Source organism: Chenopodium album, chromosome 3, assembly GCF_948465745.1.
Source record: "Chenopodium album chromosome 3, dcCheAlbu1.1, whole genome shotgun sequence".
NCBI lineage: Eukaryota > Viridiplantae > Streptophyta > Magnoliopsida > Caryophyllales > Amaranthaceae > Chenopodium > Chenopodium album.
The window spans coordinates 9,207,843-9,235,585 of record NC_137836.1 but is presented as its reverse complement, the minus strand read 5'-3'; the positions used below and the strand labels follow the sequence as shown (position 1 = coordinate 9,235,585).

Sequence of the window (27,743 nt, the reverse complement as noted above, 5' to 3'; positions counted from 1 at the left end):
TATTCAAAGTCCAAAACAAGATCTGAAGGTTCTACCTTTGACCAAGGCATGAAGGTAAAGTTTAATAACAATTAATTAGAGATATAGTATTTAAAGTTGCGGGTTCGAAGTGAATACTTATTTCTCAAGTATTTATTTATTTTAACTATATTATTGCTTTGACTATTAGTGATCATGTTAGTATTATTTTAATTATTTTTAGTATTATCCTAAGTTGCTTTCAATATTTTAATGCCACACGCTATTTATTTGTTATACATGTTTTTATTCCTTTAATTGCATGATCACTGATACCTTGCTAATCCAGACCGGTATTTGAAAATCACAACTAATAACATGATCATAGACAACTAGTTAGATATGCGTTAACAAAAAATTTTGAATTTTGTTACCTCGAAAATGACCCTAATTGAATTTTCACACCCGTTTAAAACTTTTTTTTATATATATATTTTGGTACCTATAAAATGTAAAAATATAGGTTTCTGGTACCTTCGCCTATTTTCAGTTAACTTTTCTGTTAGAGGGGCCTAGCCATAGTCCTGCCACCTCACAGCCACCCTTAGCCTCCCCCCCAAGCGGCTGCCAGCAACCCCGATAACCACCTTCCAGCCAAAAATCACCAAATATCAGATGCGCAACCAACCACAACAGCCTACCGCCGCGGCCAGGCACGCAGCCTAGCCACAGCAACTTGTCGCTGCGGCCAGGTACGCAACCCACAGTCACCAAAGCCGGCGAACACACTTCAGCTGCCACCACCACCACTCGAAACTCCCTAATTCACTTCCAATTCACCGCTCCATCACACCACCACCACAAAAATTACCCCCTGCAACATGCACCAGTAAAACCCACCTGAAACATCCCCGCAAAACCACTTGAAACAACCCAAAAAACCACCCGTTTTCTAGGTTGTTTAAAAACCCTAAACGGGTTTTTTTTTGTAGTTTTAGGTGGGTATTAGGGTTTTGGTGGGCGATGAAAAAGGGAGGGTAGTTGTTTCAGGGGGAGGGAGGAAGCCAAAGAATAGGGGAGGGGGGGTTTTTTCGGCGAATGATGTTTTAATTTGGAGGGCGGCTATACAACGGTGTGCAGTGGTTTGGCGGCTGAGATCGGAGGAGGGAAAGGGTGGAGGAGGGCTCCTCGGCGCCGGGGGAATGTTTGGACACCGGAAGCCGGGATGGGGAGGGGTAAGGGTGGCTGATGGGGAGGGGTGGTAGTGGCTTATTGGTTTTTTTTTTTTTAAAGTTTTTTCTTTTCTTTTTAAATAAATTAGATTATTATATATTAGATAATTAGCCCCACTAACGGAATATGGACGGAGGTACCAAAACCTAAATTTTTTTACATTTAATGGGTACCAAAATACAAAAAAAATTAAAAGCTTAAACGGGTGCAAAAATTCAATTAAGGTCATTTTCGAGGTAACAAAATTTAAAATTTCCTTAATCTTATTGTATAATTAAGTGATCACAATATTTAGAAATTTTGTTTGCATTAATATTCACCGACTTAGTATAATCTAGTTTGGAGCAAATTACTATATGTCTCAACAAAAACCGAGTAGAGCCAATACGACGGAATAATCTTCTTAATTCAATTTCTTACCATCATCCTTAAACCTTTATTGTTGTTTTGCTACCACATGGAATTAGTGATCTTGTGGATTTGATTGGGCATAACCTTCATTGTGGTTGTGGTTGTCCATCTAATGAAAATCCATGAATGGTTTACAAATTCCTTAAAAAATTGTTGGTGAATGCATACTTTGTGCATTGTCCTATTCAATTTAATGTCACTTTCACATCTTTATGATTGTCAAGCACATTTACACATGCTAAGGTAGGCCGACTTTTTCGACACTTACTGTCACCAATCTTAAGAATACACATAACTAATCGCGCTTAAATGTGGAGTAAGTTGGAATATGTATGTACTCATTTAAAGAAAGATGTATCTTATTAGTATAAGTAGTACACTAAATCCCTGTAAAGCAATCATGTGTAGTATCACACACCCCCCCTAAGGACAAAAATGACCTTATTGCACTTAGAAACTATCCACATATTTGGCCAAAGTTGCTGGTGGTATAGCCCCATAATGGAAACTAATCATGTATTCTGTAACACCCCGACCCCAAACAAATTAGGAAAGGACCTATTGTCGCAAAATGCACATCAAGGGCCAATAATTGTCCTCACAGACCTGCACAAGACCTTCCGATACATATTTTCCTCACTCATACGCACCCCAAAAAAACTTCTAAGGAGGTCACCTATCCTAAGACTACTCTTAGCTAAGTACGCTTAATTGAGAAGTATATTAGCCTATGAGCTTCAATTCCTAAAAAGAAGATGCATCTTGTTGGTATGAGTAGTATATCAAACTCCTTTAAAGCAATTATGAGGGGTATTACATATTCGATTAAAGCCTATAATAACCCCTAGTATCCTCTCCCATTAGGAAACTAACTTGGGATCATAAATCCATATGATAAACTATATCTTTATTTGTAGGGTTACTATGATACTCCACAATTAAATGTGTTTGTCTAGGAATAGTCTTAGCCTAGAGTCCTCTGTTACTAGACAACTAACATTTATAGGATCTTTAATCTACATAATTAGAATTGGCATAAGGTTCCTATGATATCGCGAAGTTAAAATGTGCTTAGTTAAGACTAGTCCATGGATGTGTGAACAATATAAGTAGAGGATAAAATGCGCCAAAATAACATGTGTTGGTTTACACTGACAATTATTGGTCATAGATGTGTATTTCGTGACAATATGCACCTCTTTAATTGAGGGTTGGGGTATTAAAAATGGTATAAGAGCAATTCTATGACATCATTGATTTGGTTGATTGAAGAAAATTGCTTTGTCGCCTAATAGAGGTGACTTTTTAGGCTATATCACCAATTTGGTCAAATATTTAGGCAGTTTCCAAGCATATTGAGCCAATTATGATCTTAAGAGTGTATAATACTCCTCGTGTTTGCTTTAAAAATGATCTAATCTACTATCCATACTAATAAGATGCATTTTTATTTCTTTTAGAGAGCTCATATGCAAAGATACACCAATGTTGAGTGTGCTTGAATTGGTTATTCGCTAGGAAGCTTTTCAAATTACGTAGGAGTAAAGACAATATATGCCAGAAGAACTTGGGTATTACTAATGTGGTTGGCCATTACCTACTAACAGGCTAAAGTCGTATCACCCAATCAAAATTAATTCCTAAATCTTCTAACTAATGCAGGTAGAGAAGTAGGGTCAAATCCACAGGGAAACTGGTCTTTCTATTCCTAATTAATCTAAGCAATCTAAATTATTAAGTAACAAAATAATATTATGGAAGGGAAACTAAACTAAGAAGATCAAGGGTAAAGGAAAATCAATGAATAAAGGACCTAGGGCATAGATTCACCAATAAATAACATTCCAGTGTAAAATATAATAATCAATCATCAATGCATCAATTAACCGGATCATAAAGGGCTTTCACTACGTATTACAATCACAGAATTAATCTACCGGCATTAAATCTCAACTCTCGAATCTCGACTTATCCATTTATAAATTAACCTGCCTATTGAAACTAAGCCTAAATATCAATTCTCATCTCTCGTATCTCGAATTAATATTGCTAAACTCATACATAAAAGATCTGCGCAAATCTAGTTGCATAGCATTAAATAAATCAATAAAAAATTAATCAAGCATTGATAATCAACAACAATAAATTACCCCTTCATATTAGTTATGGATCCCCACAAACCCTAGAAAGTAAACTATTCACACATAATTAAAACTAAACTAAACAAAGCAATTAAAGGAGACATGATGAATAAAAGAAATAAAATTACTGAAATTAATAAAGAAGAAATCGTTACCAAAGTTAACATAAATAATGAGTTGAATCAAGAACAAAGTATAGAGTTGTAGAGAGAGAAAATTAAGCTAAGTAGAGAGAGAAAGTCTAAGAGAAGAAGTAATAAAACAAATAACACTAAAACGTACTTATACAAAACTCCTCAATAATCCTAATTAAAACTAAGTAATTTGCCGAACACATCCCCTTTTAAACACACGCCCGATCGGACGAAGGGCCGCCTGATCGGGCCCGCCTTTTTCTTCGTCTTCTGAATCTTGGCAGCCGCCCGATCGAGCCAAGAGTTGCCCGATCGGGCCCGGCTATTGGTTGGACTTGGTTTGGGCTTCACTTCTTAGCCCATTCCGAATTTCCACTTTGGGGCTTGATCACTCGGTGTCCAATGCTCGGTATTTCACATGTCGAGCTCTTAATCACCGGCTCGATGACTCTAACCAGCCTGGGCTATGAAAAGTGGTCGTGCTCATCCAATTCTCGTAGTCGCTCCATAAAATCCTGGAAAAATGCTCCAAAAGTGCAATTTCCTACAAAACTCAACCAAAACTACGAAAACACTATAAAACACCAATTAGTAATAAAAGTGGCTCTAAAGAGCCAAAAACACTACCAATTATGACCAAGGAACGGGGTAAAATACTATATAAAATGGACATATCACCTGCTAGTTGTTTCATCAACTGTCTTTTGATCCTATAAAACAAATGCAGACTATCCCCTCCCTCATCGAGGAGAGAGATAAAATCCTCTCAATGAAAATATTGAAAAACATTTTAAAACCTCTTACGAAACCTTCCTTGTTCACTTAGCTCTTTTTTGTTAAATTGGGAGAAATTAAAGAATTATCTACTCTTTCCTCTCATAAAATTATTAATATCGCGCCAATTACATTCACGTGTACATTCTTGTAGACAACTTATTTTACACCTATACTAAACATGTCCAACAAAAAAGCCGAAAGGACGAACATCTAATATTTAAGTTTGCAAATAGGATGTATGTATTTGTGTTTAAGAAACCTAATTAGAAAAAAGGAGCTAACTAAAAATATTACTTTGTATCACATATGATTAACTTAACACTTTTTAAATAAAAGTGACCGTGAAAGTACATGACTTTCATGGGCGATAAAGTTAAACTAAGGGAATAAAGGTTTATCTGATTCCTTGACTAACATGGCAACATTACATGACATACAAATAAAAGGGCAAATGATGATACAAAACATAATCGTTCCACAATTTCTTTAAAGATTATAATTTTGTAAGGTTTTTCAAAATTTTATATATAAAAAACCTAATAAGGGAAAATTGTAAAAGTGCTACTTGTAGGTTTTTTTCATTTATTAAAACAAGTAGGTTGGATATGCTATAAGCTCGAAATCATTAGGCAAAAGAACCAAATCCTACTTAAAGTAAACGTAGTCCAAATTTATCCAATAATGCAAGTTATGAATACATTGGACAAACACTTTTGACATATAGTATGGTACAAATGATTTTATATTGGGTTACGGACCAAATGTCACCCTCATTTAAAAAGAAATGAGTATGTACGCGAAACCAAGGATAAGGTAAATAAATCACAGAGAGATTGTGTTATAAGATGACTATATATACTTGAACTATATCAAAGTTACTAATTTTTAGTATAACCAAATAAGGTCCCCTTTCGGTTCCAGGTGATCTTGAGTTTGATTCTTATCACTCGCCCCTGTAGCTCTCTAAAAAAATATATATATAACCAAATAAGATTATTACTCTTTTACTAACAAATAATGTAACTTGACTCATCCCGTTTTAAAAATAATAATTCTTAACCTAATGAAGATATCTGAAATTAAAGCTAATATAACATAACAAGTTTTCAAGAGTGATAGATTTGGTAAATAAATACATGTTGTAAGCTCATACATGCACATTGATATAAAATGATGGGAGAAATATGCAAAGTGTCCAAGAAAAAGACCAAACACGTGATTAAAGCCTTAAAATGAAGTGAAGTTGTCGGTGAACCTTGGATTTTGTGCTATATATATCAATACCCAATTTTTGGTTAGTTTTTTGGAAACAGTTAGTTGCAGTTTCTTGGCATGATTTGCATGCATTTTTAAACTAATTTTTACCCTATGCATTTGTGATAAAAATTAAAATTTTTATATGTATGTGTTATCTCCACTCCATCGATTGTAGCATAAAATATAAAAATTGTTGATCTTTCTCTTAAGTCTTGACGTATAAAGATCAAATTTGCAAACGTTTTTAATTGCTATAAACTTTCATATAATTAAATACATCAAGAGAATTCTAATTTTTATAAAATGATTGCAATCAAAGTAACTACAGTTGTTTTAATCCTTTTTCGAATCTAGTTTAGAAATTTTTACGTGTTTATGATATCTTCACTCGATCGATTGACATTAAATATAAATGTGATCTAGCTTGTGCTCCTGTATAAGGTGTACACTTTTTTCAATTGCGTCTAACTAAATACGTAGTATATCATGAAGTTATAGTATGTATAGAAAACGGTTTTCATAGATTGATTTTATCTTCTTTTTCTCTCTTTAATGTATAAAACATATTCTTACACTTCAACCATGAGCTTAAACTTTTGGTTGAGTTGGTTCAGTTTTATGGTATCAGAACCTACGTGATACAAATGTCATGATTTTAAACCTCATATACCCCCTTCCCCCCCACTTTCAAGTGAAATATTAAACGATGAGTATAAGGAGGGTCCATGCTGCATCCACACTCCAAGCCCAACGGGCTCTCATGTGAGGGGATTAATAGAGTATAAAAACATAATCTTAGACTTCAACCATTAGCTTAAACTTTTAGTTGAGTTGGCTCTCTAAGGGCTCTAACATTATTCACAAACTTTACATTGAAAAGCTTTTATGATTTATTAATAAGAAAACAATAGTCATATTGGCTCTTAAACATTTTTGTTAAAGCTTTCTCAATGTGTATGTCAAGATATCAAATTTCTATTATCGTTACATATTGCTAATAAGAGATATTTATATTTGAATTTATGCATAGAAAAATGTAATATATGAAAATTGTCAATTAATTTGAAATAGGGTAAGTATTAAGTTACTTCTGATAAAAATTGTATTTCTTACAAATAGTTTTAATTAGGATTACATTTTTCTTTTAATTTACCCTTTTTGTGTTCTAATCTAAACATACTTATGTATAATGTCTTTAATTATTTTTTTTAATTATAAACATAGTTGATATATCCCTCTCGTGACTAATTAACAGGTTCTCGCATTTTCAGGTGTTATTAATTTATGTCACATTATATAAATCATGTTGATTTAGATTCAACAACCAAAAAATTAATATATCTTTCGAACCATTTTGTATTATCTTTTTTAGGCCTTATCGGATATCTAGGCTTTTACTATTTGACATGAAGTATAAAAATTGTTGATCCCTCTCATGATCTTATTAAGGTTCCGTCAAAAGGGGTGAACCTATTTTGAAATATCACATTTTGTATTATTTTTGGTTAATGCTTTCAGATGTTTACAGTTGAATTTATGATAGTGCGTGTCAACTTATTTAAAACTAGGGATGAATTATTTTTTTTTCTTATCCAATATTTTGTATCACAAGAATTGTGTTTCATTTGAACACTTTCTATCAGCATTTTATAAATACAATTATTTCACTTCTAAAACATTTAACAGGTGCGCGCATTTTCAGGTGATATTAAATTTTGTCGTAGTAAATGTAACATGAGGATTTCAATTCATAGCTACTAGAAACAACCATAAGATTTATATATATTTTGACCAACTTAAAGATCTTTTTTACTCTTTTTTAGGCTTTATCGGATATTTCGGCCTATAGAATAAATGTTGTTGATTGATCCCTGTCGTGACCTAACAAAGGGTCCATGAAAAGGAGTATACCTATTTCATGATTTACAATTACTAAATGAAGATACTTATAAGTAAGTTTATGGATTGAAAATGTGACAAATGAAAGAAAACATGCCAATTGAATTAGAATGGAGAAATTACAATTTGTTTTCATTTAATATATCACAAGAATTGTATTTAATATAAACAATTTCTATTAGATTTATAATTTTTTTTTTAATCCCTTTTGAAATATAATCTCAACATATTTATGTCTTAAGTCATTATTTTTAAAGTATAAACATAGTTAATCCTCCCCGTGACTATTTAACATATACGCGCATTTTCAGGTGCTATTAATTTACGTCTTATTAAATGTATCAGATCACGAGGATTTCGATAAATATAAGCAACAAACACATGATCAATATACCTTTTAATCCTTTTTAATGATTTTTTTGGCGTTTTTAGGCTTTACCGAACATCCATGTTTTCAGTATTTTGTAATAAGCATGAACGTTGTTGATCCCTCTCGTGACCTAACAAAGGGTCCATGAAAAGGGGTGCACCTATTTTAAGATATACAATATTTTTTTTTTTTTTTACTTTTACTTATTGCAAAATAAAAATATAGGTTACTTTATAGATTAACAAACGTGATAAATAAAATCAATTCATTTAGAATAGGGGAATTATTAATTTGTTTTTTGTTTAATATATCACAAAAATTGTGTTTCATATAAAAAAATAAAATTATTTGACCCTTTTTGAGTTATACGTTAAACACATTAATGCATTGTGTAATATTTTTCTCTAAAGTGTGGACATAATAGATCCTCCTCGTGACAGTATGACTGGTGCACGCATTTCAGGTGTTATATATATTAATTTTTGTCTCATTAAAATTATTAGATCACAAGGATTTTAATAAACACGGGCAACAGACATATGATCAATATACCTTTTAATCCTTTTTAAAGATTTTATATGTGTTTTTAGGCTTTACCGTGCATCCAGGTTTTTAATATTTGACAATACATATGAACGTTTTATATCTCGGCCCTCTCGTGCCCTTATAAAGGGTTCATGAGAAGGGGTGCACCTTTTTTTTTTTTTTTTTTCTATTTAGTTATGTATCCTTAAAAAGCATCACATCACGTTAGTTGTTTAAAAAAAAAAAAAAAAAAGCATCACGTAGCGCTCGCTTTTGATCGATTCATACAAATGGTTGTCATTAGATCGAATTTATCTTAATTTTACCCCCTTTTGCAATCTAATAAATTTTGTTTTATGTTATCCTCACTGCATCGATATTTGTCATTGAATTTAAATGTTGATCCCCCTCCTGACTATATAAAAGGTATACACTTTTTCAGTTGCTATAATGATTTGATTCATATGAAACTATTTTCAATAAATTAATTTATTTTATTTTTACTCTTTTAGAAATCTAATGTGCGCTTTTTACGTTGTGATCTTATTTATACTTCGTTGTTATTTAGCATCAATTAAAATTATTGTTGTTTATTTTGTTCGATAACCTAATAAAAGGTGAATGGTTTTTTTTTTTTTACTTGCTATTAGTTTGTCTCATGTAATATATCACAAGTAGTTTGATATAATGGTTGTCATCACATTAATGGCATGGAAAGCATGGTCCATCCCCACCTTTTGTTGCTTTTAAATTTTATAAAAATATTTTGTATTAGCACGATCATATACTAGTTTTCAAGGAATATAATAATTGACTTGTTACCGATTTTTTGTTGTACTTACTATCTTTTTTCGAAAAAGATTGTCTTATTTGACTTTATTAGCCCCACATTACATTATATTTTAAATGTAATGATTGACTATTATTTTTTAGCATTATAGGGAGTTGAAGTAAATCTTTATAGAAATGCCCTGCAAAGAAGATACTTGAAATGTATACAAAAGCAGGTAAGAAATCACTTTTAGTAATGTGGGTCCTATATGCAAATATAAAAAGTCTTATCTAATGTGTATGTGTAGATATATGACACTTCTACTTTTTTATTATTAAACTTTGACAATATATTTTATTGCTCTGAGTAGCATATAATTATATTTCCCTGATTCAATTTGATTTTTTACACTATTTACACATCATTGTTTGATAATCACTTGTGATTTATAGGTAAGAGAAAACATAATTATGAGATTTTATTAAAGATCAACTTAATAAATGCTATCATAATATTCATTTATTTATTTAATTTTTTAATTATAAAATATATTAATGGTTAAATTTATGCATTGACAATCATAATAAATGAAATAGGTCAAATATAAAAAGAATAAAAGATATCTCTTAATTGATAACAGTAGTATCACATGTATTATGCTGAATAATATCCCTTATTTTTCACATACGCACATGCTAAAAAAAACAATAAAAAAAATATTTTAATTGATTTCCAAACCATCAATGGAACAATTAATAATTTATCTACAATAAATAAATTGATACCCTCATGTATATGTAATAATAATAGAAAGATAATAATAAATCTCGCATAACATGAAATAATCAAACAAAAATGGAAATGAAGGATATTAAAATCGCCCGTAATAAATAAAGTTGATACAGAGTATGTTTTGACCATCAAAATCAAATATCACGTGCTAATATGATATGAAGGGGATGGAGAAGTAGTAGCACATGGAAAATTATATTATTGGTTTACCGGGAAAAGGTGTTATTATCAGTTTCAGAGTGAGGTGGGAAAAAAGAGAGAAAAGTTCTACCCTACAAATACAAACAACAAACAATTTCCTACATTACCATTTTATTTACATAATATAATTACATGAAATAAAATAAATAAAGAAAAACCACCACACCCAACCCATTCTTTCTTCTTTTTCTCACATATTTTTTTCTCTTTTTTCTTCTTTTTCTCTCTCTTCTCTGAATGCACAAACTGTTGTTTCACTCCATTTTATCTTTCTCGACCGCTCAAAGGGTGGCAGATCTCCGGCATTGACCCACTTTTCCGGTAACCAGTCACCCTGATTTCATCTTGTTTATCAATTTTAATACTATTTTTTTTTCTGATGATTGTTTTTTTTTTTTTCTGAAATTTTTAATGTTCATTTTTTTGGGTGTTGTGGAAATTTGCAGACTGAACTGTAAATCACAGTTATATCAGCTGAAGAATGATCAGTTTTTTTGTTTTTTTTTTTTTTTTTTTTGGAGGGGGGATTTTTACTGATTTTTGCAGCAATAAAAACAGAATAAAATTTGTTTCTTTGATTTTTAATTAATTTTTAATAAGTTAAAAAAATTTATATCGTTCTTCAGCTGGGTTGGAATGCTCTGATCTGAAAGATCTGCTACTTAATTAGCCCAAAATTTTATGATTCTGTGAATCTGGGCTAATTAAAATGTTTCAGCTGTAAATTAATTAATTAAAAAGATTTCTGGGTGTTTTTTTTTTACCATTTCTGTGAACAAATTCAGGGTATTTTTTATTCCAAATTTATTGATTTAATTACTTTCTTGTCTAAACAAATTTCCCCGAATTTGCAGGTTATAAAGGAAAAATGGGTTCAACCTGAAGGAGATTTTGCAGGAGAGCATAGTTTTGGGGAAGAAATAATTTTGGTCAATTCTCTCCAACAACCCATCTAACAAACACAATTTTATTTATTTATTTATTTTTATAAAAAATAAAAATAAGTGTTTTTTTTTTTTTTTTTTTTTAGAATTTGGGTGAATTTCCCAAAGAGTTGAATGATGGAAAATTACAAAGGAAAATCAATTCCAACTGTAACAGATTTTGGTATAGAAGGGTCATGGATTCCATTAACCCCATTGAAGCCTCATCTTGGACCGATCTATGAAAATGGTGAAGTTGAGAATTATTTGTCAAGATTTTCTCAACAAAATAATCATGCTCAAACTCTTTTATCTTATTCGATTTCTTCTCAAGAAATCAATAATGGTAGTAGCAGTATCCCCAATAGCAGTAGCAATAACCATCACCAACAACACCACCTTTGGGATGATGGTAGTGGTAGATTAGTCAATAATTTACAGAGTAATAATAATGTAGGAGAAATGCAGAGAAGGGGTTTAGAGGATTATCTGCCTACTTGGAATAGCCAAGGTAGGAGAACAAAGGTGGCTTATCCTTCTACAAACCCGACAGTAGCGGCCGCGGCCATGGCGGCCGCTCAGAGTAGTAATAACAGTAGTTACCCTTACTTTAGTTCTTGGGAATCATCAATGCAATGGAGACAAAATGGAGTCGGAGACAGCGGCTCCTCGGCTGCTGCCGCCGCAGCTATGGATCAGTTTGAGAATATGTCATATACAAGTCTGTTAGCCAGGAATGATGCTTCTGGCCTGGGACTGGGAATGGGAAATGCAGCAGTTTATCAACAAGGTTGGGATTATAATCAGCCTCCTGCAGGAAATAATACCAACTTATATGGCAACCCAGTGTACAACCCGATTTTTGGAGGAGAAATGCAAAATTGTAAGTTTTCTTTTGTTTTTACAAAAGCTTTGATTGTTAAATTGTTATGTGAAATGAGGTTATTCTTTTTACCATTTTGCTCTGTATCTTACAACATCCTTACCACACATGCAGACCTCTATAAAGTGGTGGAAAACTTGGGAAAAAACAGTGATGAAGTTTGTGTTTTGTGATAAATATAAACGGGAAAAAAATTATTATTTTTTTTATAAAAAAAGGCTAATTTAGTAGGCTGGGGGGTTTGGAGATTGCTAGATCTACCCACATATAAATTAGACATTAAAAAATTAGTGTTGTTAAAGTGGGATTGCACTAATCCTTTGTTTTAGAAAATTAACTATTTTTTTGATGTATGAGATGGGCCGACTCCAAATCATTTTGGGACTAAGGCTTGTTGACCGGGAGGTAGATAATGGTTTTTCTGTAGTATTTGGCCATCTGAATTGGCAAATTGACAAATTAAAAATATATTGTATACGTAGTATATTTTTCGAAAAAAGAAAAAGGGAATACGGTGAATGGATTCTATGCTTGCATATATAATCTCTACTTTTATATTCTAAATACCCTTTTGTTGGATATTACTGTTCTTAACATTTCCACAAGCTGATACTAAGCAATGGTGTGTTGTAGGTGCTTCTCCTCAGCAGTACCAGAGTGTTTATGATGCCAACTCTTCTCAAATCACAAAGCAGGCAAATGGAAATTATTCCAATTTTGCTCCTGCAACTCCAGATTCTCGGTGGAGAATTGACAATAATGTGGCTCCAGGGAACTCACCTTTTGGCACTTTTCAAAGACCAAATGAGCAGAACCGGTTGCCGGAGCAAGTTGAACAAGTTGCTGCTGCTGCGATGATCAACCTTCAGACTGTTCATGAAGAAGTCGCTGTTCCCAATACAGAAGAATCATCACCTGGTAAAGTCTCCATGACAGAAGAGAATCACAACCCTGACAAGGGAGGCGACCAAGTTATTGACCTGAACAAGACGCCAATGAAGAAAACTCGGCGAAGAAAGTACACACCGAAGGTTGTAAGCGAAAAGAAGCCTAGACAGACTCCGAAACCCAAAACTCCCAAGCCCACTGATCCCAAGGAGAATGCACAAGTTAAAAGAAAGTATGTGCGGAAGAACAAGGTGAACACACCTTCAGCAACTCCTCTAGAAAGAGAAGCTAAAGCAGGAGAGCAAACACCAGCAGGAGCAACTGAAGCAGGAGAGTTAACACCTACAGGAGAAACCGAAGGAGATTCAAAACCATCCGGACTTGTCACCAAGTCCTGCAGAAAATCCTTAAACTTTGACTTGAATGGACAAGCAGCAGAAAGTAACTTTCCTCATATGTCAAATGAATATTTGTACTCTGAGCCCCAGCCAAACAAGGGTGACAATGCAGATACTCTTAGACAGGGAGAAGAATTGATGGTGGAAACATCAAGGGTGTGCAATGGTTATGACCTTAACTATACCCACACTCAGGAACTCAAAAATCACTTCTCACTTCCCACAAAAGACTACCAAAATAGTGCACAGCCTGACCTTATTATCCTCTCAGGGGGGAAAGATGAGGCTCGTCACAATTTGTCAGGGAACAACGCTGAGGTTTCATCCAGAAATGATGCTCGTCTGGCACAAAGTCCCAATTCAAGCCCTTGTGCAAGTTCCAACGAACAGAAAAATACAAGAGGATCAAAGAGGAGAAATCCCTGCATGACAGATGTTGCCACTGGAAGTGTGGATGCTGCCACTCACTGTGCCTTATGGCAGCAAAACCGCACAATTTCTGGAAATGCTATAATTGGAGAACTTCACACCTTTCTCTTTCCCGAAATTTGCAAGAAAAAGAGAACTGAGAAGGTACAAAGGACACACATATCAAGCATGCCATGTACTGCTGCTCCATCTGGAGATATCAACCAAGAAGCCGGCACTCATAATCATCCAAGAGTTGATTCCACTGCATCAAAGTACTACTGCAACCCTGCTTCTTATAGAGTAAATGCAATGTCTCATAATCATGCCGGGTTACTTATGGGAAGTGTTGAGAACAGGATGCAGCTATTGAATACTTGGGCTGACATGGGAAGGTTGAAGAAAAAGAGATCAAAAGGTAATACTCGTGTTCGTGATTTGGCCCCACTGATGGGACTTTCATCTGTCTTACCTCCCAAACCAGGACCCAAAGGTCCTCGCAAAAAGAAAATTGATGCTTCAGAACATGGTTACACTGAGGCCCTAGAAGCTGCAAGCACATCAAACCCAAGATCAAAGAGGACATCTAGGAAATCCAACAAGCAATGGGACCTCGTCTTGTATAATGCTAATCAGTCTGCCAGAAAAGCAACAGGTAAATATTAGATAATGGGGTGTTCTGCATCCTCCAAAATGGAATATAACTCTTTATTTTTTAATAGATGGAATATAACTCATTTTTCCACTTGCTGCAGGTTCTATTCCTGCACTACCATGGGCAAGAACCAGCTCCAGCTCCATTGAAGAAATAACTGAAGGAATGAAGCTGCTGGATATCAACAGAGAAGGTTACAGCACTCCACTTCTAGAACGGAATGCACTGGTCCCATACCGGGCAAAGAAGCAGGCCAAAAATGCGAGAAATGCACTAGTTGTTTATGGGAGAGATGGGACTATGGTGCCATTTGATGGTCCCTTTGATCCTGTTAGGAAGAGGCGTCAACGAGCTAAAGTTGACCTTGATGATGAGACCACTAAAGTGTGGAGACTTCTTCTCGAAAACATTGACAATAAAGGTGTTGATGGAACTGATGAGGATAAAGCAAAATGGTGGGAAAATGAACGAAGTGTTTTCCATGGGCGTGTGGACTCATTCATAGCCCGCATGCGTCTTGTTCAAGGTATGACTTAAAATCCTTTTTATCTATCTATTCTTTATGTTTCATTATAATAGATACCAATATGATTCTTTCTAAAGAAAAGAAAATACGAATCACAAAGAGAGAAGCTCAAGTACATTCCTAAAGGGCTGGCTTGCACGATTGTAAATCCCAAACTAATACTAAAGCCTTTCAATTGAAATTTAGAACTTTAAACATCTCCGAGTCCAAAGTCTAATACAATTTAAACCCTGATGCTAACTTTTTTACCAGACAATGCAACTTTGCAGAATAAAGAATAAACATATATTACCGACTCAAAAGTTGATATAAGGTATTAATTATTTAGCAAAAAGATGTAAACACATTTATATGCTAATAATTATGTGTTGCAACTCCATCAGCTTTGAGCCTATGAATACATTTCGTTCAGTGTGAGTAGAGATTAAGCATTATCCGTTAATCAATTTTCAATTTAGACATGCATCATCATCAATAATGATTGAATTCATAACACGGGTTTCAAAGCTTAGAAACTTACATAAAAGCTGAAATTATAGTATACCAGAATTTACCTTCAGCCAAGAGTAATGAAGTTGGTCACTAACAACATGTTTGCTTTATACAGGAGATAGACGCTTCACTCCTTGGAAAGGATCTGTTCTGGACTCTGTTATTGGAGTCTTTCTTACTCAGAATGTATCAGACCATCTCTCTAGGTAAGACCATGCTGAAATAGAGAGATCATTATATTCCACTAAGAACATTCTTGGGTAGGGGTAAAGAATAAAAAGGTTAAATAGACAAATAACAGAGCAGGTAAATGGGTGGAAATTGTGATTGATTAAAGAGGGATCCAGAAATTAATACCCTTTTGGGGGAATAATTATTACTCTGAGGAGGGGGAGTTATTACCCATCTTCCCTCTATCTCTTCCTCCTCCCTTGTCAAACACCACTTCCACTCATCTTCCCTATTTAATTTAGTTGTCATCCCTTGAATTCTTAATTCTACTTTAATCATGCCCTGAATGAGAAGTATCTTAAATCTTGTTTGATTGCAGTTCTGCTTTCATGGCAATGGCCGCTCATTTTCCCCTCAAGTCAGAAGGAAGTGAAAGCACCCTTTCAGAGGAGTCAACAACTGCTTTGGTTGTTGAGCCAGATGTTTGTATAATTGAACCAGAGGAAAGCATTACTTGGAACGAGAAGACAGTAGATCAGAAAATTTTGAATACTAGGATTATCCATGAAATTGACCATAGTGAAGAGAAGGAAGTTGTCAATAGCAAAGAATTGACTGGAAGAGCTCCTGGTTCAGTCAGCCCGAAGGACTACTCCAGTGAAAGCAGTGAAAAAACCCCCAATAACTCAATAGTCGATAATGCTAATAGCCAGACTACAGAGACAGAGACAGCAAGTGCCTTAGGAGATGATAGAGCAAAAGATGATGCAACTTCATCACAACACTCAGTAGTGTCATCCCAGAACTCCATCAACTCTCCAAATCTGCAGACTGCTGGAACCATGAGCATCTTTTCAGAGAACTATATAAATACACAGCCTCTAATAACTAGCTCCCAATCCAATTATTTTGATTGTTCCACCCCATTTCTGAGTTTACTAAAGATGGCAGAGAGTCCCTTCCTTAATGAATCTTACAGTCAAACCCAACAAGATCCACTAGAGTGCATCAATCATGTAACAAAAAGTTCTCCAGAAGCACAAGGAATCTGCTCAAACGACCAGTTGAATCTGAATTTTCAATTACCAGATGTAGATAGCAGATCTCCCGATACATCAAGAAAAGATGAGAACAACTCACCAACAGAACAAAGCAATCTGACTACAGAATCAACAGTGCAACAACTTGCACAAGAGAAAATTTCAGATAGCATTCCAAGATCTTTTCCAGAAAATATACGCTCATTTTATGTTCTTGAGGGTGATAATATGGTTATGCAGTCACAAAATCAGTTGGCAAAGGAACCATCAGATAATGCTTCATCTGCAAATGTTCAAACAAGTTCAAATTGGAAAGGAGCAAACTTGAAAAATCAAGTAAATGCTGATGTTACTGAAAGTACTGCAGAATTGAAAAGGGCGAACACTGATAAAAAATTAGTTGAAAAAATCTCAGTACAGACATATGCAGCAGGTGGATTGTCAGAGATAACAAATGCAAATTCTAGCAAACCTGGTAAAGGAAAGGCAGGAAAGGTAAAGGCTGATGCATTTGACTGGGACAGTTTGCGAAAACAAGCAGAGCCTAATGGTATAAAAAAAGAAAGACCAGCAAACACAAGGGACTCTCTAGACTGGGAAGCAGTAAGACATGCTGATGTGAATGAAATTGCTGAAACCATTAAGGAGAGGGGCATGAACAACATGCTTGCAGAACGGATAAAGGTGACATCTTATTAATCAAATATTTGGCTTGTACAAGTTTTGTCTAAGTTCAATCCCATAAATTGTTTGCATCATTGCTAATCCCAAATAATTGTACAGGCTCTATTGGACAGGCTGGTCAAGGATCATGGCAGTACTGACATGGAATGGCTGAGAGATATTCCCCCAGACAAAGCAAAGTAAGAGAATGAATCAAATAATGAAATGCCTACATAATAACAGCTAATTTTATGCTTTGTGCTTAATTATGTAACAATTAATGCTAATACATGAATTCCATACACTATTGTAAATTTACATTCTACTTAAACAGTCATGACATAAACTACCACTAACCGCATAATGCCCAATTTCTTGTTAATGATTCAGAGAATACCTATTGAGCTTTAGAGGGTTGGGATTGAAGAGTGTAGAATGTGTGCGACTTTTGACACTGCACCATCTTGCTTTCCCCGTAAGTCTACATCAATTTCATTCAAAAATAATTTTTTTTTAGAAAGAATTATTTCATACTGACTGGGGGCTATATTTATTTAGGTTGACACCAACGTTGGACGAATAGCTGTACGGCTAGGATGGGTTCCGCTTCAACCCCTACCGGAGTCGCTTCAATTGCATCTTTTAGAAATGTAAGTAGTACAAAGTCAATGTTTACTGCAGTGTTAATGACTCCTTTCAAAAGATGTTTTAACACCATTTGCTGCATCAGGTACCCTATCTTAGAGTCCATTCAAAAGTACTTGTGGCCACGGCTTTGCAAGCTTGACCAAAAGACTTTGTAAGAACAATATTATATTGATGTTATTTTTCTTTTTAATTTGATTATTGCATTCATTAATTTAATGAATAAAATTTAACCATTGGTAAATGTCATTATATGTGATTCAGGTATGAATTGCACTATCACTTGATCACTTTTGGAAAGGTACATTGACATCGAAAAAGCTTCTTAGCGTTTGTTTTCATTAATAGATCATAACAGGATTATATTGTAATACACGCAGGTATTTTGCACCAAAAGGCAGCCTAATTGCAATGCCTGTCCCTTGAGAGGAGAGTGCAGACATTTTGCCAGTGCATTTGCAAGGTTAGTATTCCATCTGATCTAATCAATTTACCTTACAAGGTATTGAACAATAGGCATCAAGCGGATGGTTGTAACAGCTGTCAGCTTCCTTGGAAAACCTCTTTATGAACTTGGAACAGAGCAGATTGCCACTAGACACTTTTATCTGCAAACCCTACCAACACCATAAAAGAAATGAGAATGAAGTTAGAGATATTTTATAGTCGTTATAAAAATAATTACACAAGCTTTAAGCTAGGGTGAAACATATACAAGCATTATCCTAGGACAAAACACACACACTAGAGGGTGAAAAGTATACAACTACAGACTCAAATCTCATACGGCACCTTTTATATATATATATTAAAAAAATATTAATAAAAAAAAATATGTTATAAAAAAAAGAAAAGAAAAAAAAGAAGTGATTTTCATGCCTAGGGTATAAACTCAAATTTCCAAGGTACCGGATCGTGAAACAGTTCAATAGAACTGGATGGATTATAGAAAAACTATTTGCTTGCACTGCAAATTAGTATTGCCAAACAAGTTTCCAAATTATACGTAATGCTACTAACTACCTTGTTGTAACCAAACTTTTATAATTGGGTAAATATTTATTGTTGGCTGCAGTGCTAGATTTGCCCTTCCAGGGCCAGAAGAAAGAAGCATTATGCCTTCAAGTGGGGGCAGTTCAGCACATCCAAATCCACAAGCTAGCACCAATTTTTTGCCTTTGCCCCCCTCTTATTCACAAAGCAACAGCAATAATGGTGCTCATCCAAGTGCAGTTTCATCTTCCCCACTGGCACTACCCTCGCCACAGACAATCAATCAACTAGAGAGGCAATCTGAAATTAGGAACTGTGAACCGATAGTTGAAGTACCAGCATCACCAGAACCAGAACCAGAGCAGGAACAGACATTATGTGATATTGAAGACTACGAAGATCCTGATGAAATACCTACAATTAAGCTCAATATGAAAGAATTCTCTCGAACTCTACAAAATTACATGGATGGAAATTCAAATGCTTTGGTGGCGTTAACACCTGAAGCTGCTTCAATTCCAACACCAAAGCTCAAGAATATTAGCCGACTGAGAACAGAGCATCATGTGTAAGTTAACAACTCTACCCTGCAGAGTATTGCTGTAGTGCTTTCTCCTTTTAAATCAATGAATATTTGAATTTTACTGTAACATAAAAACAAAATTTCCTAATCTAGGTCAATAATTAAGGCAAGTTGGATATAGTATGAAAATTATAGTTTTCACACCTGTTTTAGCTGGTGTATATGTTTAAGAATTAAACGAAAACCAAACAGCTATTTTTCATGCAAACTTCTAGCTACACTCTGCTTTCAACTGACAGTATGTGATTCAAGAAAATTTCATTTAAAGTCAAGTCCCTTCTCAAGAAATATATGACTGTTTTCTATGTAATAGATTTAGTTCCACTAACTGTCTTCTGAATGACATTTGCAGCTATGAACTTCCCGACGCACATCCTCTCTTGAAAGGGGTAAGCTAATTATAAATTGCATTATCTATGTACACTTTTTACCTTGGTTACTTTCTCATGATAGCGCACAATTGCAGTTGGACAAAAGAGAGCCCGACGATCCATGTTCATACCTACTTGCAATATGGACTCCAGGTAAGTACAATTAGTGTACATATATTATCACGGTGATTCTACTGAGGATAGTCAAGGGGGCTAGTCCTGTTCCAGTTTTCATCTCAATAACTTACTTGTGACATACTAATTGATGCCCAAAATAGGTGAGACTGCAAGCTCTATTGAACCTCCTGAAAGAAAATGTCATTCTGAAGATCCCAGCATATTGTGCAATGAGGAGACATGTTCTTATTGCAGCAGTCAGCGGGAAGCAAACTCCAAGACTGTACGGGGTACACTTCTGGTAAGAGATCAGATATTTTGTATACCTTCATTTGTCATACATGTCATGTAGAGTACTAAATCTTGCCACAATCCATTATTCAGATACCATGCAGAACTGCAATGAGAGGCAGCTTCCCACTGAATGGAACATATTTCCAAGTGAATGAGGTATGTTCAGTCAATTGGGTTCATCAGAACATTAAATCTTTTGCTGCTCATTCTCCCATACTTAGCTTATTAATCGTATGCAGGTATTTGCTGACCATGAATCCAGTCTTAATCCAATTCCAGTCCCCAGGACTTGGTTATGGAACCTTCCAAGACGTACTGTTTATTTTGGAACATCAATTCCAACCATATTTAGAGGTACTGAAAGAAAAATTGTTTGAATTCGCATGTGTGGGTATTCTTCATTCTAATTTCTAAACTTTTCGCCCAGGTCTGACCACTGAAGACATTCAACATTGCTTCTGGAGAGGTATGCAACTATGGCAATGAATCCTTGAGCAATATAATCACATATATTTCCCTCTCCTGTAGTTCTTTCCATTTCACCACACAGCTAGAAATATAAATGAAGAGAAATATATTTTTGACATAAATATAATCACCGCTCATCTCTTACAACAAGGATAAAAAAGGAAACCACACAACTATAGTTCAAAGTATATTAAAATTTAGTTTGACTCTTTAAGAAGTTTGGAAAAAGTAACAACGTTAGCGGCCTTCACCTCCTACTACACCTTCTAACAGATGTGTATTCCCCTACTTGGCTGCCTCTATACGAGTAAGAGCAATGCACAATCTTCTCAAGTATAAATCTCTTAAAGATGAGCAGCCGACACTGAGTACACAAGAGACAATGTTCCTTTGTCCATCCCGCCCCTTAATTTACTAAAGAGCACTGAGAATTTTTTCTTCTTCACTTGGTCAGCTACTTTCTAAGCTTCTATCTGTCTTCCTTTATATGCACTAACACCTTACAACTTCCTTTCTAAAAACAGTCCTTTGCTTGCCCAATCATTAATTTGTGTTAGGCAGTTAAAAAGAGGCATGGGAATAATGTTAGTTCTAAGCTCATCTCTTAATTATTGTTGACAAGAGCATCCTCCAACCATCATCCTCAACAATTTGCAACTACCTTTATTAGAAAGAAAATGCTATCACGTTCAAACTTCAATACTACCTTCTTTGTGCCATGTCAACATCATTAATATGGTGGGGAGGGAATGAAAGGTTTTGAAAACCTGTTATTTTTTTAGACACCAAATAATCTGCCCACCCCTGCATAGAATGAGGCAGTCTGTGGGAACCAAGGGGTGAGATTAAAGGACCCAAGTCTGCCTCTGTAATGCATCCACGTATCAGGAGCCAGGAAGACTAGATTCAGGGTTCAGTTTATGAAGCAGTTAAATACCCTATTTGACACTGTCACTGTTAAAACTTTTTTCTTCTTTCTCTCTATTCCAGTTCCCAGCCCCCCACTAAGGATCTTAGTGACGACAACATGCCTAAACTCATTTTTTTCGATTGCATATGAGCCTGACCTTGTGTTAGATTTAATAAAAATCAGTAATGCATAAACTGGATATACCTTGTTGGTACTTTCCATCATGAATAATCTCTAATAGTAGAAGCTGTTTAAATTGTTGACATGGATTGCAAAACTTGGATTCTTGCACAAATCCAGTTATCATAATGGTTTTCAAACAGATTATTAGCCCTGTGAACCTCATTTTGCATCATACTAAAATTTTATAGTTTTCCTGATTCAGCTATATTTTCATATTTCATATAACCTTTTTTTGTAAAATAGTAATAAGTAACAAAATACTTTGTAGTAAAAAGTGATAGAAAATAGCTTATTGCAAATTTTGATAGTGTTTGGTAAATTAAAAATAATGAAAGTAATTTGAATTCTAGGGGGAAAATGCATAAATATGATTTAAGTGTGTAAAACTCTACGCACACCAACCAGTATATCAAAACTATATGTCCATGCTTAATTTTAATGTCAATGCAGGATTTGTTTGTGTGAGGGGATTTGATAAAAAACAAAGGGCACCTCGTCCACTCATGGCCAGATTGCATTTTCCAGCCAGCAGGATGACTAGAGGGGCAAAAGGTAAGACATATGATGAGTAGGTGACCATGTACTGACAATTGATGTCACAGAAATGACAGTGAGGTTATAGAGGGAATAGCATCATATGGAATTAGGAAATGTATCAAGATAATGACCTTGTACATCATTTACATAGATTGTAGGCAATTTAAATTCATGCTCGAATTGAGCAAGTTTTCTGCAGCAGGAGAATATAGCACAGAATTGAGATCAACATATGTGAATACAGTACTTCATGACAGACACATTGAGATAAGAAAGATGTTCTCAGTGAAACTTCAGCATCCGACAATGTTATGCAGTGTTGTCAAGACATAGTTAAATAGTGTATAGAATAACAAGTTGGTAAAAAAATTTAGCAGATAAATTATGTCAAATTGTACATCAGTTATAGATATCAGATGAAAGCAACAAAGCTCTTGAAAAAACATTTCATTTTTTTGTGTCAAAAAAAAAAAAAATCATTTTCATGGCCTATGGCTTATAATGTTACACGTAGGTGAAACACAAAATTGTTAAATCTGAGTGAGAAAGTATCTTACCAGCAAATCCCGAAGTTTGTATGTTAGGTTGAAGTGATTTCCCTATCTTCTGAAAGGATGAATATCTGACAAGCTGCAAGCCTGCAACAGGGAGGACTTGGAGTTAATATCATCTAGCACAGTTAAAACTTCAACGCATCCAACAAAATCATAAGCTCAACGCAATTGTCACTACACAGTAAATCAAGATGCAGTGGTACACGGATGGGTTTAAATCCTCTGTCCCATTTTTTATGTTCCATTTGTGTTCCACTTAATATTATTGGTTGTAATAATTACAAGGTCTCACTTCTCAAATTTTAAAAGGCAAATAAATATTTTAAGAACCAATCATATTTAGTGGAACACCAATGGGACACAAAATATGGGACATATGATTTTCTCGCATGCAAACTAAATTGTATGCCATGGTCTAACTTTGAGGTTAAAGTTTCAAATTTGCTGAAAATCTTAGTTAAAAACCAACTAATAACGGTAATAAATAAGCAATGAACACGGTTAGTAAAAAAAAAAGTTTGAGGCAAACCGTGGAAGACAGTAGAAAGCATATTTCACACATCACAATTGAAAACAAATTCACTGTAGAAATGTTCACAATATAGTCATGTTACACACTTGGACAAGAACATGACAGGTTTAACATTGACAGAAGATCGAAACATCTGTCCAAGATAAGCCTGGTTTATAAACCAAGATAAACCTTGTTCTTTTTCTGTTTTTGAAAGGAGATAAGCCTTATTCTAGGTACACTAATGTGTGTAGGATGTTTTTACAAAAAGTCAATGCTTTTGCTTTCTGTTGTAAACATGATACTTGGAACCATAATCAAAGGCTCTATAATAACCATATGGGTTTATGTTTCCATTAGATATATTATTGAGAAAGTAAATAAAGAAAATGCATTCTACCTTTGACTGGCTTCTAAATTGGTTCAAAATTTGCCTCACATTCCGAGAAGATTCATCATTCAACAAGCCCCGAATCTGCAAGAAAATAAAAGGGTAGTAGTTCAGTGAGTTCTCACTACCTAAACAACGCAATACAACATAGCCTGAGTTTTAATCATGTAAGATCGAGTTGCTACACAGGAACCAAGTGTCTTCGCGAGCAAAGATTCTAAACATTTGTAGCAACACACAAGCAACAAAAAAAGCATAGAATCGAACAAACAATTAGCTTAGTCTTACTAAAAACAACAGTACAGCCTTGATACTTTCCAAGGCACATTTAAAGTCTAGGTTTAGCATTGAATAGTATCAATTACTCCTATTACTCATATGTGTAACCGCTTATACACTTCACTAGCAAATTGCAACCCACCATCTCCACCACAAGGTAAATTTATTTATACTTAGTATTTAAAAACACAAACCAAAATTGACACATGTCATCATTCTTTCTCACCTTTCTTTATTCATTCTCCTTCCTTATTTTTCAAAGAAATTCTCTCTTCATCTCCCCCTTTATTTCTCAATAACTTTTATATTTTGTAATCTTTATTTTAATTCAATAACAAATAAAATTTCCTAAACCTTCTTCTCTTCTCATTATTCCATCTATCAATTCAATTTATTCACATTCATAATCCATTTCTTTAATTTGACCCCTAATCTTCCCCCTCTTCTTATATAAATACAAATTTTCAATAAAGATTTTTTCACACTCATTAAGTTTCAAAAACTAAAAAATTAGTTTATCTCTCAAAATTCTATGTGAAATTTCTACAACAATGAGGATGATGATTGAAAAGGGAAATATTGAGGTGACAAGAATACTATGGAAATTCCATAGGATGACATTATTTGCGTGTCATGGGCTTTAATTTTGAAGATATTAAACGCAATATAAGAGACATATATTGGTAAAGACTAAAGAAGAATATCATGCCTTCACACTTGATGTAAAAATTATAAAATTATAATAAGTGTTTGGTATTTACAAAGTAGTTTTTTATACAAATTGTTGATTAATATATCATGCGATAGAGATATGATTTTACGATTTTAAGCCATTTTTTCTACAACTATTAGTCTATTACCACTAATTCATAAAATATTACAATATGTCAAAAGACGATAAAATAAATTCATTCAAATAATTTGTAAAGGTTTTTTTTTTTTGGTGACAAGATAATTTGTAAAGTTTCAAATAAATTTATAACTTAAGCATAACCCGTGCGTAGAACGGGTCCAAAAGCTAGTTTAAATAAATTAATTAAAGGCTTTTTTTTTTTTTTTTTTTTTTTTTTTTTTTTTTTTGGAGTTTATCCCTTTTGCTCAACTGGTTCAGTTACTTCAGTTGCTGCCGCTGGCTTCATAAAAACCCTAGAAAACTTCGAATTCAAGTTGAAGAGATTATTTAATCGCTTCGGATTTTATTTGAACCTTCAACAATGGTTAACTTCTAAGTTCTAACAGATTTAGTCGCCGCCTTTTTGACGAATTATAAAGCAAGCTTAAGCACAAATCTATAATGTTTGAGATTCAAGTCCACCAGATCATTAGAATACAGATTTTAATCGCCGTCTTTCCCACACAATAAAAGTAATTAACCTAGAATTTTAAATAAAATAAATAAAGCAAACAAACAAAATCAAATTGACCAGATCAATTAGTTGCATTAGATTCTAGATGAACCTTCAAAAATAGTGAACTTCACCGTCTTTCCAACAATATTTCTAGAAAATTCGAAAATCAAGTTAAACAGATCAATTAAATTGCTTCAGATTCAATATAAACCTCCAAAGTTAACAAAAATAAAACTTAAATAATCCAAGCATCAAACTGTAATATTTTCGAGAAGAATCAAACAACTTCAATTTGTTAAAAGTGCGATTATGAAATTAATGGAGGAATCAATCTAAAACGAAAATCGAAGTTTTGGAAATCGAAAATCGACATACGCACATACCTGCTCGTGTTCTGGTAGAAAGGAAAGAAGACGAAGACGCCGCCATTAGAGTGATGAGCGGAGGAGAGAGAAAGAGAAGTGGAGGGAAGAAAAGAGCGATTTTGAGGTTTTAATGAGTTTTGCCGCTCTTTTTTTATTTTCAAGTTCCCTCCAACTTTTTAAAGCCCGCCATGGATTTGTGAATTTTGGATGCGGAGAAGACGGTAATTTGAGGTGAGTTTTGTCTCTTTATTTGAGTATTGATGACTGAAAGTTTTAGGGCATGTTGGACAACATCTTTTTCGATAATTTTATATTTTTATCGAGTTAAAATTTAATCGGGTTTTATTTTTGGGTTCATAATTTATTATCTTCATTTTTTAAGTGATATTTTCTTCGTATATTCTTAGCTGTACATTTTGTACAGCTAAGCTGGCTGCACCACCCTCTAAATACAATTACAGAGTATTTTCTAGTAAAATATACCCAAAATTTATCTTCCTCCTTCAATACTTGTTGATCCAAATTATCCATTGCTCCATAATTTTAATACTTTTCAAATCTATATTTTGTTTCTTATTTCCTTTTTTAGTGCTAAATTAATTAATCAAGCTATTGAATGTCTGAATGATGATTCCTTACAAGTCACAATGAATTGCTTTCTCCAATAATTTCTCTCTCCTCAAGTACTTATTTCCCTCTCTCCTCAAATATTTCATTTATAATTGTAATTTGCATGATTGTGTTGATCTTTTTGAGTTTTTGTTTAATTATTTGAATTCTTATGAATTTGTGATAATTATTAATTAAATGGTTTATGTTATGATAATATCTAAATATGGATGTCTATTATCGCATGTACAATCTAGAATATTCTAGAGTTGGGTATTTGGTCTTATCCATTGATGGAACCTTAGGTAATGTACATTATATATATCCCGTACTAGATGGAATATGAAATACAACGTAACAATCTTCCCTCATCTCTCTTTATTTTCTCTTCCATATTTAACACGTTATCAGCACCATTGTAGTCAACTGAGTAGGATTACCAAACATTTATCTAGAATCCCATATTATTATTTTCATGTAAGTATGATCGCAGCCCATAACAATTATAATTTAACATTTATCTACTTTTGATGCTTATTTATTGGAATATCAACATATATAACGAATACTGAGCATGATATATAATTTAAGGTTCCATTCTTATTTTTCTCCATGCTAACGTTCTCATCTTCTATTTCGTTCTTATTTATGCATGACTTGTATCAGGTTTATTTATGCATGATTATAACGTTTAGTACATATTTTGGATACTATTTATATATACTTATCTTTTAATATTATTTTGTATAGTGAAAAATGTCGAACCTTGCCAAGCTCGAATTTGTGGCCCTTGATATTACCGGAAAGAATTATTTATCATGGGTGTTAGATGCTGAAATACACCTAGCTGCTAAAGGGCTTGGTGAAACAATAAAAGAGGTTACACTACTAGAAAAAAGACTTATGGCAACGACAATAATTTGTTACCATATGTCCTATTAATGTTGCCATATGCCTATAGCAACAGATTATAAATCGTTACCAATAGGTGCCGTTGCTAAAACTCTTTGGCAACAACTTTCATGCATTAGGCACACAATTATTGTAAACTGTTGCTGTAAATAATT

General features: G+C 34.0%; 1 protein-coding gene and 1 long non-coding RNA gene across 2 annotated transcripts; one reads left to right on the top strand and one right to left on the bottom strand.

Moving 5' to 3' along the window:
* The first annotated feature begins 10,653 nt into the window (after window positions 1-10,653).
* LOC145623811 (DNA glycosylase/AP lyase ROS1-like) lies at window positions 10,654-22,909 on the top strand. Its single transcript, XM_081676680.1, has 20 exons — window positions 10,654-10,791; window positions 11,325-12,276; window positions 12,910-14,625; window positions 14,726-15,151; window positions 15,759-15,849; window positions 16,194-17,538; window positions 17,638-17,717; window positions 17,908-17,992; window positions 18,076-18,167; window positions 18,248-18,316; window positions 18,427-18,463; window positions 18,543-18,625; window positions 19,238-19,723; window positions 20,091-20,127; window positions 20,205-20,262; window positions 20,388-20,527; window positions 20,611-20,676; window positions 20,760-20,874; window positions 20,948-20,986; window positions 22,532-22,909. Exons 2-20 carry the CDS (start codon window positions 11,529-11,531, stop codon window positions 22,651-22,653), a joined length of 5,835 nt encoding a protein of 1,944 aa, XP_081532806.1. The 5' UTR covers window positions 10,654-10,791; window positions 11,325-11,528; the 3' UTR covers window positions 22,654-22,909.
* On the bottom strand, window positions 18,633-26,316 carry LOC145623812 (uncharacterized). Its single transcript, XR_014110253.1, has 4 exons — window positions 26,086-26,316; window positions 24,084-24,158; window positions 23,176-23,256; window positions 18,633-18,779 (listed from the first exon to the last, which is right to left on the bottom strand). It is a non-coding gene; the product is annotated as an uncharacterized LOC145623812 (long non-coding RNA).
* Between the last annotated feature and the right edge of the window lie 1,427 nt (window positions 26,317-27,743).